The sequence below is a fragment of the Peromyscus leucopus genome, chromosome 15 (genome assembly GCF_004664715.2).
Source record: "Peromyscus leucopus breed LL Stock chromosome 15, UCI_PerLeu_2.1, whole genome shotgun sequence".
NCBI lineage: Eukaryota > Metazoa > Chordata > Mammalia > Rodentia > Cricetidae > Peromyscus > Peromyscus leucopus.
In genome coordinates this window covers 38,944,090-38,960,082 of record NC_051076.1, presented here as the reverse complement: position 1 = coordinate 38,960,082, position 15,993 = coordinate 38,944,090, and the positions used below count along the sequence as shown (strand labels likewise).

General features: G+C 40.1%; 1 protein-coding gene across 2 annotated transcripts in view; it reads right to left on the bottom strand.

Moving 5' to 3' along the window:
* The window catches only part of Hmcn1 (hemicentin 1), a 442,116-nt gene that overhangs the window by 44,165 nt on the left and 381,958 nt on the right, over positions 1 to 15,993 (bottom strand). For both annotated transcript variants that reach the window (XM_028874743.2, XM_037211335.1), the window contains 6 exons: positions 15,170 to 15,439; positions 10,927 to 11,117; positions 7,878 to 8,091; positions 5,742 to 5,876; positions 4,860 to 5,050; positions 2,858 to 2,939 (listed from right to left, as the gene is read on the bottom strand). In XM_028874743.2, coding sequence (XP_028730576.1) covers positions 2,858 to 2,939; positions 4,860 to 5,050; positions 5,742 to 5,876; positions 7,878 to 8,091; positions 10,927 to 11,117; positions 15,170 to 15,439 — 1,083 coding nt within the window. The remainder of the gene's footprint in view (positions 1 to 2,857; positions 2,940 to 4,859; positions 5,051 to 5,741; positions 5,877 to 7,877; positions 8,092 to 10,926; positions 11,118 to 15,169; positions 15,440 to 15,993) is intronic.

Sequence of the window (15,993 nt, the reverse complement as noted above, 5' to 3'; positions counted from 1 at the left end):
TATCTATGAGACACTCACATAAACAGGCCTAGATGGCAGGCAGATTCAGACACATCCACACAGAAATCTCAAAATCGAGATGTTGGCAAGGAATGTGGATCTGTTTTTCCTAATTGGATGAGATGGCTTCAAAAGAGAAAGTGACATGGTAAAGAGATGATGTGACATGCAAACAAGGGTACAAAGAGGTGGGCAGAAGGCTGGTTTATAAGCGATACAAAGAACTGACCACCGGAGCAATCAATAGAGAAGAAACAGGAATCCTAGCAATGAAAGGAAGGAGTTTCGGGAGAAGGGAGAGGCTTCTGTCAGCATCTGGACAGGAACAGCAAACCCAAGTGAAGTTCCTGGAAAGGACCAGATGTGTTAAAAAGAAAAAACAGGTACTTTATGAAGATATTTATATGTCTGGCCAAAGAGCACATGCACAGACCTAACTTGATTGACTGTCAGAGAAAGAGAAAGCCAATGAGTAAACTGGCAGAGGCATTCAACTAGTTTAGTGAGAGCGTGGCTTACATTCCTATGAGACTATAAATTCTGACAAGCACTTGGGGGTAGTGTTGGGCAGTATCTAATAAAGTTTAACATACACTCACAGAAAAAAAAAAGGAGTCAGATGCAGCTGCTGGCAGGATACTTCTGTCTGTATCATTCTACATGCCTGTAAACTTAACTCAGGAGAGGCTTCCTTAGGGAGGAAGATCTTGAAGTACATTTTCAAAATGGAGGCTGGTCCCTTCAGCAGGGAGAAGATACCTCCATTTGGTGAGAGACACAGCATGGAGTTAGACTTGGCATTTTCATGACTAGAAAGGATGCTTGACCCAGGGAATGGGGTGGTAGTTCACAACGTTTTTTCAGTGCTTGCTAAAACCTATGCTTTCCTTTACCCCCAAGAATCTCAGACATCTTTTCAGTTTAATGAGTGAGCAGAGGCCAGTAAGGACATTGTGGAAAAGGAGAACTGTGTGTGGTGATATTGTGTTCCCCAAAATATTGTGCACCCTAATAAACTTATCTGGGGTCAGAGACAGAGCAGCCACAATATTAAACATAGAGGATAGGCAGTGGTAGCACACTTCTTTAATCCTAGCATTCCAGAGGCAGAAATCCATGTGTTCAAGGATACAGCCAGGCATGGTGACTCACACCTTTAATCCCAGAAAGCAAACCTTTAATCCCACAAAGCGAGCCTTTAATCCCAGGGAGTGATGGCAGATAGCAGAAAGGTATATAAGGCATGAAGACCAGAAACTAGAAGCATTTTGACTGGTTAAGCTTTTAGGTTTTGAGCAGCACAGTTCAGCTGAGAGCCATTCAGATATGAGGACACAGAGGGTTCCAGTCTGAGGAAACAAGACCAGCTGAGAAGTTGGCCAGGTGAGGTTAGCTGTGGCTTGTTCTGTCTCTCTGATCTTCCTGTGTTCACCCCAATACTTGGTTCAGGTTTGATTTCATTAATAAGACTCTTTAAGATTCATGCTACAAACTGTGGGACAATCACACAGTGATAGTGAGGTTGAACTGGGAGGGGCAGACTCACTCAGTGACAGGGGAAAAAAGCATTAGATTCTTCTGCATGAGGGCGGCCTATTTTATATAGAGAAGTGTGCCTCCTGGGAAGGTTAAAGCAAAAATGGAAGGAAACACTTATATGCTAGTGTTTTATAAGGCATTACTGATACACCTTTGAGAAAAGTCACCTCCTCACCTTAGCTCTGCTGTCTTCGCAACTGTCCCACAGCACCTTGCTCTTCTATATCTACCGTATAGAACCATGTGTACCATGTAGAGCCATACCACTAATTCACCTTTCAACCAATGTTCACATCTACAGAGAAACAGCCTCTGCTTTCATTTACTTCCTCACATTTAGATAACATCATGTACTTGCAAACTAATGCCAAATAAAGCAAGTACTTCGGGTTTATCATTCACACTAAATGCCAATAAAGTTACTAAATAAGCTTGTCCACTCATGATACCAAGGCCAAGAGAACTATGTCGTTCAACTTAGAATCTTAATTTGATGTCTATGAAGCTAAAAGGTAAAATAAATATAAAATTCCATGTGTACATATTTCATGGTCAAATAAAGCACATCATTTATGGAATCATCAATCAAATGTAAACATTTTATCTGAATGAAAACACTGCTCTGTGCTTTGATCTTAATGTCAATAATATTTTTGGCCTTTTTATGTTAGTTGTTGAAAGGATCCAGTCAGGATTTGTATGTTAGCAGATCTGATGACGTTTTTCTTGACCTGGGTCAGCAGAACCTGTCATATTTCTCTAATTTTGGAAGCTCTGATGGCCGATGGCATTCCCTGAGGGACTCCACGAAGAATAAAGAATCCCACTCAGAATACACAGCTATTTCATGGAAGATGGCTGCCAATCTGCCTGGAAGCCCTCTTGAGCTCCTTTAAATTACTCTTTATTTTTAATACACATGTTTCCTTTTATTGAGGATAGATTTATTTCTCCCACAATATATTTAGTACATATTTTAAAAGCATGCAAAATGATCTCTTTGTACGCACGAGGCAAGAGTGTAGTGAACCACAGAGAGTACTCCCTGTTGTCAAAGGTTTGACACCAGGACACTGTGACTGTATTACCAACTGTGGGTGTCAGCCAGGAGCAGAAAAAGGATTCTACAGAAGTATATTGGTGTAATGGCTCATGACCACTGCTCCATTCTCACCAGAAAAGGAAACTAGACACACTGTGAAAGTTCCTGCTCAAGGAACGTGTTACGGGTTTCAAGGAAATGGTCCTTCTCCATTAGGCAACATTCCTGCTGTTGTGTTTGCGGGAGACGGACAGACGGACAGGCGCAACAGCTTACTTTGCAGAGTCAGGCTCATGCTGCGCTCCACCACCCCAGCCTCGTTGGCGGCTACGCACGTGTAGTCCCCGGCATCTTCATTCTATGGAAACAAGTGTGCTTATGAGAACAGGAGTCTGCAGGGCTCGTCGCTTTTTTAGTGCAGTAGCTCATGTGGAATTTCAGTTTGGGGAAAGCATTTTAATGGAAATAGAAAACCTCACCTATGTCTAAGGTTGAAAAATGAGAAGAGGAGGAATAGGGGAACAAAAAGGAAATTCCAAAATTAATTTTTTTCATATGATAGTGAGTCCCAGGAAATCAAAGTAAAAGTAGCATCATTTTATAACCACCTCTTTAAAATTATGAAAGAAAAGTATAACTGCTATGATTATGGCCATCTTAAAGTCCATAAAGTCCATCTTAAACCAGCCAGGACAAATGAACCAATACTTAGTTCCTTCTAGCTGGAGGTTTTGGAAATGTATCAAGCTGGGTTCCTAGGGAGTTTGAAATTAAGGAAAGTGAAAAATGAATTTACTCATCATAATAAATTACAGACTTTCATAAATTTATGCATATATGATACAGAAAATACATACTACATGATTTTACTTATTTATAGTACCATATATGTGCTTAGTGTGAAGTTTCAATATATTATACATATGGAGGTTTCTAGTAGGCAGCTAGAAATAGGACTTGAAGGTCTTAGGGCCAAGGCTACATATTTAGGACCATGAAGTTGTATAATTAAAATACTTTGCAACAACATTAGCAGTGGTATTCAAAGAGTCCCCAAAGTTTGAGAAACAGTAATAGTTGTGTAGAAGGAAAAGACACCAATGAAGAAAATTGAGACTTAATATGACATCATTTAAGATGAGAAAAAAAAAATCTCAAAACTAAAGTATCAACCAATAACAGCTAACATTTAAAAATAAGGAAAATAAAGCCTGGGAAAGGCCCACTGGATTAGGTAACGGTGTATTTTAATTGTTATTTTAGTTAAGAATGAAAGCAGCTAAGAGAGCTCACCAGGTGTGAGTAAACGAACTGTTTGTACTCTAGTTAAGAAATATTTAGATGAATCACTCTTTATACTCTTTTCCTGAATAACAAAGCACCAGCAAAGCCTTGTATATTTATTAGTTTCCTGATGAAATTTATTCTATAATTTACCTATAAACCACATTTATAAATTTTTGATCTTCTTGTTCTAAAATAGATTTGAGAAGTTTATCTCCTAATATTAAATAATAGATCAATGATTGGGGAAAAAGCAACAAAATTTTCTTATTGCCCATACTTATTTGAAAGAACAACAGTCTCACATTATATTATTGTTTCAAAAGAATTTAGTTACTGGATGAAATAATGTTACATATACAACAGAACACGGTTCAACCGTAATGAAGTCTGGAATCCTGTCATTTGTGACAAGACCGATGGAACTGGAAATCATTATGATAAGCGACACACATCAGGCACAGAAAACTAAGTCCCGTGTGATCACACTCACAGAGGGAATATACAAAGTCAAGAGGGGAACGGTGATCACCAGAGGCTGGGGGAGCAGGTGGGAGGAGGGAACCATGGCAAAACCATCATCAATGGGTTACTTGGCTATGGTTAGTAAACGTGAAAGATTCTGGTGTTTTGTTGCACAGTAAGGTAAATGCAGATAAAAACAGAAAGCTAAAAGAAAGGGGTTTGAAGGTCTCCATCATAACATTTGATAAATGTTTAATTTGATTAAAACATCCCACAGTGTACACAGATTGAAACACTATACTAATTATTGCTATACTAATTATTGGGTACATTTTAGGCTTACTTATATCAGTTAGAACATACATTTAAATATTTAATTTTAATGAACAAATTAAAAGGAGGAATACACTAGCTGAGATTTCATGATGTGCAGAGGCCTGCAGAAGAGAAAGTTTTCCCATCTACAAAGGGTATTGATTGACAAAGACACAGCAATGCAGATATCGTCAACATCTCCAGTGAAACTTACCACGGTACCATAGATGGCCAAGGAACCATTACCCAGTTGTCGGATCCTGTGGCTAATTTCTATGTCTGCACCCTTCCGGCTCCACTGGATAGTTGGGGCGGGGTCTCCTCTCACCTCGCAGTTTAGGATTGCATTACCACCAAGTGGTTCAATCCAGTTAGATGGGTAATCACCTTTGAAGACTGGAGGCTCTGGGAAATACCATAAGAAGGGCAGGAAGGAAAAGCTGGTGCTGAGTTCCTGTGTGACTTTTGACTCACATAGACCTATAACTTAGCAATGAGGGGAAAGCCACTTTCAAATGTCCTGGGTTTTCTAGAACTATCACTCTTATTAATCCCCAGGTAGTATCATCAATTTCAGTCCTCATATGGGGACGACCCCACTTCATGTCAATGACCTCTTTGTTTACCTTTTTCTTAATTTGTGTGTGTTGTGCATGTGTAGAGTATGTAAACGTGTGTAGAGGTGCTCTTGTGGCTGTGTGTGTGTGTGTGTGTGTGTGTGTGTGTGTGTGTGTGTGTGTAGCCCAAATTTGACACTATGGGTCTTCCTCAATCACTCTCCACTTTATTGAGGTAGAAGCTCCTTCTTAACCTGGAACTCACCAATCCCAGCTAGACTATCTAGCCAGCTTTCCTCTGGATCTCTTGTCTGTCTCCTGAGTGCTGGGTTTGTATGTGGCTGACACATCTGCTTGGGTTTTACATGGATTCTGGGTATCCAAACTCCCATTCTAATGCTTGAAGCATAGGCACCCTACCCACAGGACCATCTCCCCAGCAACTCCCTAACTGCAGTCACGTTGTGTTACTTCATAGTGAGGAAACAAACTTTCCTTATGAATAAATGACAAAGGGACCATAGAACACTTTTACCTACCTTTCACATAAACAAACCCAATCGCTTTCACAAAGCCAACGCTGTTCTCCGCTGTACACACGTAAGTGCCTGAGTCCTCCGTTGACACCTTTTCAATAACAAGTTCACTGTGTCCATTGACACTGTCAAAGTGGGCTGAGGAAACAGATTAGGAAACAACACAGATGCCTCTCAGTGACCTAGGAAAATGTCACAGCAGCATAATATTTTTCAGGTTAGATTTATGAGCGAGTCGGCCATTGAACCGTAACTGGACAAGAGAGCCCTTACCACAGAGCCTCGCCTGGAGCTATTTACTATGTCTATAGACACTCATTTGAAGAACCCAAACAGCCCACGGAACAGGAAAAGAGAATGAAAACAAACATCTCTCAAGAGTATTTTATAGCGTTCCTTTCATCTCAGCCTGTTGCTTAAAGCAGGCTCATGATGGCTCTGAGTTTCAAAAACCCTTCCTTCAGAAATATGGCATTTTCCATTCCATTTATCTCACCACCAGTTTTCTTCCCAAACAATTTACATCAATGATGGGCACACCTTTTCAGTTGTAATTCAACTGACTTGGCAGGTTGTAGGGAAACCATGAAAATATATCCCTGGTAGGTAATAACAACATTATGATCAAATCTAAAATAACTTAAACTTCCCCATAAATCATAAGTGTTGAGGATGTATAATTTACAAAGCAGCTATAATATTCAGATGAGAACTTAATATGAGCATGCTCATCTTAAAACAACTAATACTAAATATTCTGCCACCTGATTATGTATGGCTACTTTGTATGCATTCTCTCACTTACTTTTAAAGAGCTCATTCAACCATATTAAGCAGCAAATTAAGCTCACAAATGTAAATACCAGAATTAGCATTTGCCTTTAGAAAGGAGTTCTGATAGACACTGCTTTTCTTTATCAAGGTATAATATATTATTACGAAAATGATACAGTTGATGAATTTCAATCATTCACACAATTCATTATCACAGAAAAATCTCAAGCTGTTACTGCTCCTCTAGTAAGGTATTTGGTAGATGCAAGTCTGAACTCTGAGGACTGGGCAACCACTCATTACTGATAATATCTTTATACTCATTATTGATAGCATCTTCTGTGATGAAATCAAACAAGTAACAGCAATGAAAAGAAAGCATGAATTTGAAAGAGAACAAGAAGAGGTCTAGGGGAGGATTTGGAGTGAGGAACGTGAGGGGAGAAATGGTGTAATTATACTGTAATCTCAAAAATAAAATAAAATAACCCACACAAGTATATAGACATGTGTCTTCCAGGGATGAGTGTTCTGGGGTTAGGCTCTAACTTAACACTCAGAATACACGGTGGCTAGACATTTGCTGTGTAAATTAACCTCTTCTTTTCTGAGGTTTATTCACCCAGTGAGAAGTACTGTGTTCTGTAAGATAAGTGAATTTGTGAGCCGGGCAGTGGTGGTGCAGGCCTTTAATCCCAGCACTCAGGAGGCAGAGGCAGGTGGATCTCTGTGAGTTCGAGGCCAGTATGGCCTACAGAGGAGTTCCAGGACAGCTAGGCCTACACAGAGAAACCCTGTCTTAATTTTTTTTTTTTTTTAAAAAAAGTGCATCCGTAAGTCTCTAGCAGCAACTTCATAACTTGCTGATGAGCATTTCAGGGGGTCCATCAGAATCAAGTTTAGATGCCTAAGATTCAATATTGTCTCCTTTTGGGGAGAGAGTTTTGTTGTTGTTGTCAAAAGTTTAGCTTGTATCACAGAATAGATAGTCTTGTGATCCAATTATCTTTTCAAAAGAATGAGCAGTGCATCTGTGCTGAGAAAAAGCATATAATTTTACAGAATCTATTTGCTTTTTTTTTTTTTGCTCTATTTATTTGCTTTATTTAGTGATAACATTTCCTATAGCACAGGCTGGCCTCCAGCTCACCAAGTAGCTGAAGATGACCTTGAACTCCTGATTTTCCTGCCTCTACCTCTCAAGTGTAGGGATTGCAGGTGTTCAACAACTTCCAACCATGTCACAGGACAGAAAGAGTCAACTCTGTACCTGTGACTCCTCAGTGACCTCTAAGAGGATGGAGAGACTGGGCCATACTGCTGAATGGATGCAAACATTCAACTATGAAGAATTAAATCACCAACCTGGAATAATATTGTTGTTGAAGGTCCATGTTAGTTTGGGCAATGGGACGCCAGCGGCTTTACAACTTAACCGCAGCTGTTCGCCTTTATTTAATGACAGGTCTCCAGGAAGTTCAGTAAAAGTGGGAAGGGAATGGACCGTCAGTGTCACGGTACGTGTGTCTTCGCCAGCCACATTGTTAGCCACGCATGTGTAGGTACCAGAATCCTCCAGCTAAATAAACAAAAGTTTTTCCAAGTGTTAATATATTACAACCTCCTACACAAAATTTCAGCACTTGTTCCCCAAGGAGCACATTTACCTAATGGCAATTTAAATTTCCATCTTTTAGTATAAACCATCAAGTTAGATTTTTGCATCCTGTGATTTAAAAATGTATGGGTTTAAGCATAAAGCCCATGCCACACAGAACTAGAACAACCATGCCATAAGATCTTAGAAAACACCACGGGGGGGGGGGGAGGTTGAGGATTTAGCTCAGTGGTAGAGTGCTTGCCTAGCAAGCACAAGACCCTGAGTTCGGTCCTCAGCTCCGGGGGGAGGGGAATGAGAAAACACCACGAGGTCTGCTGTTCTGCAATGTTCTGAAGGGCAAAGAACTTCTAAGGTTGTTGGTATCTTGACAACACAGTGGATCTTCTGGGTGATGTGATCAGAGACCCAAACCATCCGAGGACATGGTGGGATGAAGGCCAATGTTCCCTGTAACTCAGGAGCCTCCCTTGCTGAGTGCCATGGTCAACTTCATCACTCGCTGTACTTGACATACTGGCAGTACTGAATCTGAGTTTGAGTGCCTTCACTTGGGTATCACTCTGATAGCTTCCCAGCTAACACTCTCTCCATCCATTGTTGTGGTTTCCCCTCAACATCAATGCCTTCACGTTGACTTCTGAGGGACTCAGTCTTTAATCCTCATCTAGTCTCTTTCTGCACCCAGACCCTTGAGGATCTCATCTAGTATCGTGGCTTTAACCACCACTTACATGCTGGCAATTCCCAGTGTCTCAAACCCAGATTTTATTTCAAAAATTCTAATAAACAGTGAATTTGTTCTGACTTCTGTTTGGACAACTGGTGGATATCGGATGGCCGCAGGTGCAATGGGAGAGACCAGGGAACTGACATTGCTCCTTTCTTGTCACTTGCAGCCATTTGCGTTTTCGCTGAAGGCTGTTTTAGCCTCCTGTGGCTTAGACTTGTAGACTCATGTGTTTGAGTCCTCCTTGGTTTTCACCTTCTCCCACACCAACGAAAATCTCTCCTGATGTGTTGATTTCAAAGCACGCATGGAACCCAGACTTCTCACTCTGCTAACACTCAGCGATGAGTTCTGCCATCTGACTTCTGACCCTCTTCCCCACATCATTCTGCTTCTAATCCTGCATCCTTACTGTTCCTTTTCATCATGATGGCTGTGCTGGCTAGCTTTCTGTCAACTTGACACAAGCTAGAGTCCTCTGAAAGGGGGGAATCTCAATTGAGAAAATGCCACAGAAGATCCAGATGTAGAGCATTTTCTTAATTAGGAATTGGCTGGGGGAGGGATGAGCCTATTCCAGTGGTGCCAATCCCGGCCTGGTGGTCTTGGATTCTATAAGCAAGCAGTCTGAGCAAGTTATGGTGAGGGAGCCAAGTAAGCAGCTCCCCTCCACAGCCTCTGCATCAGCTCCTGCCTCCAGATTCCTGCCCTGCTTGAGTTCCCGTATTGACTTCCTTGGAAGATGAACAGTGATGTGGAAGCATAAGCCAAATAAACACTCCTCAGTGTGCTTTGGTCATGGTGTTTCATCACAGCAATAGTAACTCTGACCAAGACAATGACCGAGTCTAATTCTTGAGAAACATAGAGGAAATAATATCATTCACCTACTGGAACCTGAAAGGAATTCTGACTTTCACTATGAGTAGGAAGAATCCTTGTTCATTATCTCCACAATGGTACCTGGTGTGGCCTCCATTTTTCTCTGATTCCTTTTCTCATGTTTTTACTGGCTGCCAGTTTCTCAAACATGCCTAGCTCATTCTCACTTAAGTTCCTTGATGTTTCTCAGTGCCTAAATAAACCAAGTTGCTCAAAGAGAAGGTGCTTAATAAATATGAGATGAGTTGGTTGAATGTTTCTAAATGGACTGAGGTTATGTAAATATTACTGATTATTTTACTGTGGTCTAAAATATTAAGATTTTATACCAAAGAATTGGAAATAAAATATTTATCATCATTCAGTATAGAAACAGTTGAAGTTTGGTTGCATGCCTTTTTTTTTTTTCAATGAAAACACATACCACAAACTGTCCCAGGTTGTGTGAATTAAAGTTAAAAATCTGTGATTATGGAAATAAAGTATTAAAACATCTAGTTTTTGTATATCATTTTGAAAAAGAATTCCACATATTACTCAATTCTCCCATCCGCTATGTATAAGATGCCTTGTTGATGGGGTCCTTTCAATGTATCTGAGGCACTGTCTCATAGGTTTTAAACCTTTTTCCCTCCAGGCCTCCAAGAGTGATTGCATCCAGGAGCAGATTTCTTGAGTACAATCACACTGGAGGTCAAGTTTTTTTTCCGCATGATGGCTACTGTTCTAGAGACCCCAAACAGGATGCCGAGGGCATTAAACATCTTATTTGCATAACTCCATAGAATTTCCGTTTTGTAAGTCAATTATTAGAAAAGGTTATTTAAAAACCCTTTCTTGGCATTTTCTTCATCATACCTCAGACATCTACAGGAGTGTCTACTGTCACATCCTCTTGACACAGTTATAAGCACCAAGAACAGCACAACCACTTAGAATTTTTCCCACAAAAACAAAACAATCATTTTAGGAGAAGGCCACTTATTGGTTTCAGTTCTTTTGTTAAATACACTTCTAATTTTAAGGATATAAAACAAAATGTAAGAGAAATTAGTCTTATGTTGAATTTATAGGCACATTTCCTTTCAGTATTCAAGGAAAAACTTCTGAGCTAAATTGAGAAAAAGAAGGAGGTAAATTAATCAGTTGGCTCTACTGCATGTATTCACATCCATTAAACTTACCACAGCGTTTTCCAAGATGAGCTCTCCATATGGCTGGGCAGTGTATTTCCCTAACAAGTTGGCTATAAGAACACTGTCTTTTTCCCAGTGAATTGCAGGTGTGGGGATTCCATCAGCAACACACGGGAGAACAGCTTGGGAGTTCTCATTGACTGTGTAGTGTACTTCCGTATTTTGGATCCTAGGAGGTACTACGAAGAATTTAAAGACAGTCACCCAGGAAACTGAGCTCACACTAAAAATCAACACATAAAACACCCCTTTGAGGGTGACTTTGCTAGGAATATGACAAAAGCAGAAAACTATGAAATAGTTTATTGTTGTATGAAAGCAACAAGTTCTTAAATAATATTTCTTATTTATTCTTTGTTCATAGCAGCATTATTCATAACATCCAGAACCTGGAAACAACCTAGATGCCCTCAACTGAAGAATGGATAAAGAAAATGTGGTACGTTTACACAATGGAGTATTACTCAGCTATAAAAAACAATGACATCATGAAATTTGCAGGCAAATGGATGGAACTAGAAAATATCATCTGGAATGAGGTAACCCAGACTCAGAAAGACAAACCTGGTATGTACTCACTCATAAGTGGATAGTAGTTGTAAAGTAAAGGATAATCAGACTACAACCCACAGCTCCAGAGAAGCTAGGAAGGAGAACCCTAAGAGGGATGCATGGATCACCTTGGGAAGGGGAAACAGAGGAGATCTCCATGAGTAAACTGGGGATGGGGGCAATAAAGAAGAGGGGATGGGGGATGAGAACATGAGGGAATGGGATGGTTGAGCTGGGGGAGGGATGAAGTGGGAGAGCAATGAAAGAGATACCTTGATAGAGGGAGACATTATCAGGTAAGGGAGAAACCTGGTGCTAGGGAAATTCCCAGGAATCCACAAGGATGACCCCAGATTAGACTACTAACAACAGTGGTGAGGGTGCCTGAACTGGCCTACCCTGGAAATCAGATTGGTGAATACCCTAAACTGTCATCCAGTAACTGATGGAAGCAGATGCAGAGATCCACAACCAAGCACCAGGCTGAGCTCTGGGAGTCAGGTTGAAGAGAGGGAAGAGGGATTATATAAGCAAGGGGAGTCAAGATCATGATGGGGAAATCTACAGAGACAATTGAACTAAGCTCATAGGAACTCATGAACTTTAGACCGACAGCTGTGAACTTGCCTGGAACTGAACCATACCCTCTGCATATGGGAGACAGTTGTGTAGCTGGGTGTGTTTGAGAATTCCCTGGCAGTGTCATCATGATCTATCCCTAGTACATGAGCTGGCTTTCTGGATCCCATTACCTATAGTCGGACACCTTGCTCACCCTTGATGCGGGGGAGGGGATTGGTCCTGCCTCAACAGAATGTTCTAGGCTTTGCTGTCCCCCCATGGGAGCCCTTACCCTTTTGGAGGAGGCGAGGGGTGGAAGCAGGAGGAGGAATGAGAGGGGGATCTATGGTTGGTATGTAAAAATGAATAAAATTTTTCTTAAATTAAAAAAGAGAAAATTTCATACATGTATACAATGTATCTTAATTGGGTCCATTCTTCACCCCCTGTACAACTCCTTCCAAAATTTCCCCAGCACATCTCCCTCCAAACTTTATGTTCTCTTTCTTTCCTTTTCTTGAATCAATTTTTTTTTCACATAATATATCTTGATTATGGTTTCCCCTCCCTCTACTCCTTCCAGGTCCTCCTCACCTCCCTTCCCATCTGGACTCACTCCCTTTCTGTCTCTCATTAGAAAATAAACAGTACTCTAAGAGGTAAAATAAAATAAAATACAAAGATAAAACAAAAATGAACACATCGGAATTGGACAAAACAAACTAACAAAAGGAAAAAAGCATAAGAGAGTCAGAGACCCACTCATTCACATACTCAGGAATCCCAAAAAAACCACTAAACTGGAAGCCGGAATATATATGCAGACAACCTAGTGTACACCCATACAGGCTGTGTGCATGCTGCCTCAGTCCCTGTGAGTTTATATGAGCTTTGATCATATTCATTTAGAAGACCTTGTTTTCTTGGTGACCTCTATCCCCTCTGGCTCTTACACTCTTGTCTATCTATCTGTCTGTCTGTCTGTCTGTCTATCTAATTTATCTAGATATTATTTTTTAACTCACTGAGTTCTTGACTGCTGCCCATGAGTGTGTGGATTTGGGGACATGGACATTCACTGGGGCATAGACAACCCACCACTGGGCACCCCACCCAAGAAAATTAACTCTTCCTCTCCCAGCAGCCATCAACTGCTAGTGGCTCCTCATCTGGGGGAAGGGCTTAGTAGTTGTTTCTCACCCATGCTAGAATTTTAACTGGTTTCATCTTGTGCAGGTCATTCACTATTTGATTTTAAAATTATGTTTTATTTATTCTTTGGGAATCTTGTGCAGTACATTTCAATCATATTAATCCCCCTTTTCCAACTCATCCTAGGTTCTCTCCTACCTGTCTACCCATCCAACTTCATGCTCTCTCCTCCCTAAAAAATAAAACAAAGCAAAACTAAGAAGAATAACAGCAAGAAGAACAACTTCATGGAGTCTAGTTTGTATTGGCTGAGTTCTTCTGGGTGTGGGGCCTGCTCTGGTAGGGGCTACAGGTACATACTTATTTATTTTTCTTGTTGTTTTGTAAAACTGGGTCTCTTGTAGCACAAGTTGGTCTCAAACTAACTGGTAGTCAAGGATTTGAACTCCTGATTCCATTGCCTAGGCTTTCAAGTGCTAGAATTTCAGGCCAGTGCTACCATACCTTGCTCATAGTCGGTTTCTTTTAGCTCTTTATTGGTAGAAATAAAAAATTAAGGCTATGACTTTATAGGTGACATTAACTTTGTACTTTTAATATCTAGGCCTCATTTTAGAAGCAGTTTATAAATAATCTGGAAAATAAACCATATATCAAACCTTCTTGTTAGCTAGAAGTGTTTTTTGTTTGTTTTTCAATTGCCTATGACTAGGGTTTTGGTTTTAATGGTTCGTTAAAAAATGTCTGCCATTATTGTATACCTTGGTGCACAGGAATTGAGGCTTATATTTTAAAAATGTATTAATGGTTTGTTGTTACCTGACACATGGACAATTTTGATAAAATGTCTACAAATCTTTGGAAAGACCAACTTTTTTGCTCAAAGATTAAATGCATAAACCTTAGTTCAATAGATTAATTAAAAGTGAGAAAGTTAGTTGGAAAACTCATGAAAAATGATTTTTAACTTGAGTATATTACTTAATTAAAAAGAATTCTACTTAAAATAATCATTCTTGCTATGAAGTTGAGGCAGAATCAGATGTACTTGAAAAATATTTTAAGAATTTTTAATAAAGTAAAAAACAAAAACCGCTTATTAAAAAATGTTACTCCAGAAAAATAGTAGTTGGAGAAAGTTTAATTTGCTATTGTTTCCTACCAGTGACTATTAGAGATTCTATGATTAGTCTCAAAATATGCAGTAAAATTAACATTTTAATGCTGATATTTTTTTTATTTTAAAAATATATCTAAGGATTTTATACATGTGTGAGTACTTTGCTTGCACGTATGTCTGTGCATCACACTTGTGCCTAGTGCCCATGGAGGCCAGAAGAAGGTATTGTATCCCCTAGACTGGCATCACAGACTTCTTTGAGCTGTCATGTGGGTGCTGGGAATTAAACCAGGGTCCTCTAGAAGAGCAGCTAGTGGTTTTAATGGCCGAGCCATCTCTCTAGCTCATCAATGCTGATTTTTAGATATTTTGTTATATATCTTAATACAAAGTAAAGAAAAAAGAACGTAGAGTTGAATGTTGGTGCTACTTAAAAATAATGGATCAAATGAATCTTTAGTTCTTATAAGGTTCAAAGTCCTGTATTATCTGGGTTGTATGCTGATTATTTTTGAGCTAAAATGACTTGAAGCTTCAAGAAGTGAAATGGAAGAGCCACAGAATGCACATGGTCACCACATAAGTCAGACAACCCCAACAGTCGAAGCATGAAGGGGATGTCGGCCACACACTGATTTTCCTGGAAATGCTGATGTCATCTCTCACACAGATGTGTGCAGACACCAGCAAACACAGCTTATGGAACACAGACTTGAGAGTCAAACACACAGGCACTCTTCTCCACACACGCTCTGGTTTTGACTTCCATCACATTTGTTCTTGGCGATCTTTTCTCATTGCCACAGTGATACAGCAGATGAAAATAAATCATGTTACACCACCTACCATGGACAGTGAGCGTGGTGCTCACGCTGCTGGATCCCGCCGCATTAGCTGCCATGCATGTGTACTGACCAGCATCATCAGGCTGAGCAAATGCTATCTGCAGAGCGCCTGAGTTCAGGATGCGCTGGCGGATGGATTCGGTAAGTGCCTGCCCATCTTTATGCCAGGTAATGTCAGGTGGTGGGAAGCCCTCTGATTCACACAGTAAGGAGACAGGTTTATCCACAGCAACAACATATTCCTTTTGATGGGAACTAATGGCTGGAGGAACTAAAAGACAGAAGGTTCAAACTGAGTGTACAAATTACCTCCTATGGTCCTGCTGCAGTAAATTAACACTTTGAGGAAGCAAAGCCCCACATCGTCTATACTGTCAGAATAGAGCACTGTAGTTTAGTTTTGTCTGGAACATTAAAATTCATGAGCTTATTTCAGAAAACTGGTCTGTATAAACTAACAAATGTAGGCAGTAGTCAATTTTAAATGAGAAGCATAGATTCATGAGGTTTTGGAAGCATCTCATTCAGAACAGTATTTCAGAGTCATGAGGGTCTAGAGAAGTATTTAAACATACACAAACTTCATGATTCACTTTGAGTACTTAAACTTCTAAAATGGACTCCTCAAGCCTTGTGAAATATTACACTGCTCAAAGATACTTTCACCCATGCATTTTTCAGAGAGCTGATTATGGTGCCTCAGCACAGTATAGTATTTACAAATGAATGCATAGATAAATGGATTATAGAAAATAACTGTATGGACATTTTTTCCCATTTTAGATCTGGTAAGGATTTCTCTCCCAAGGATTTCCAACAACCAGT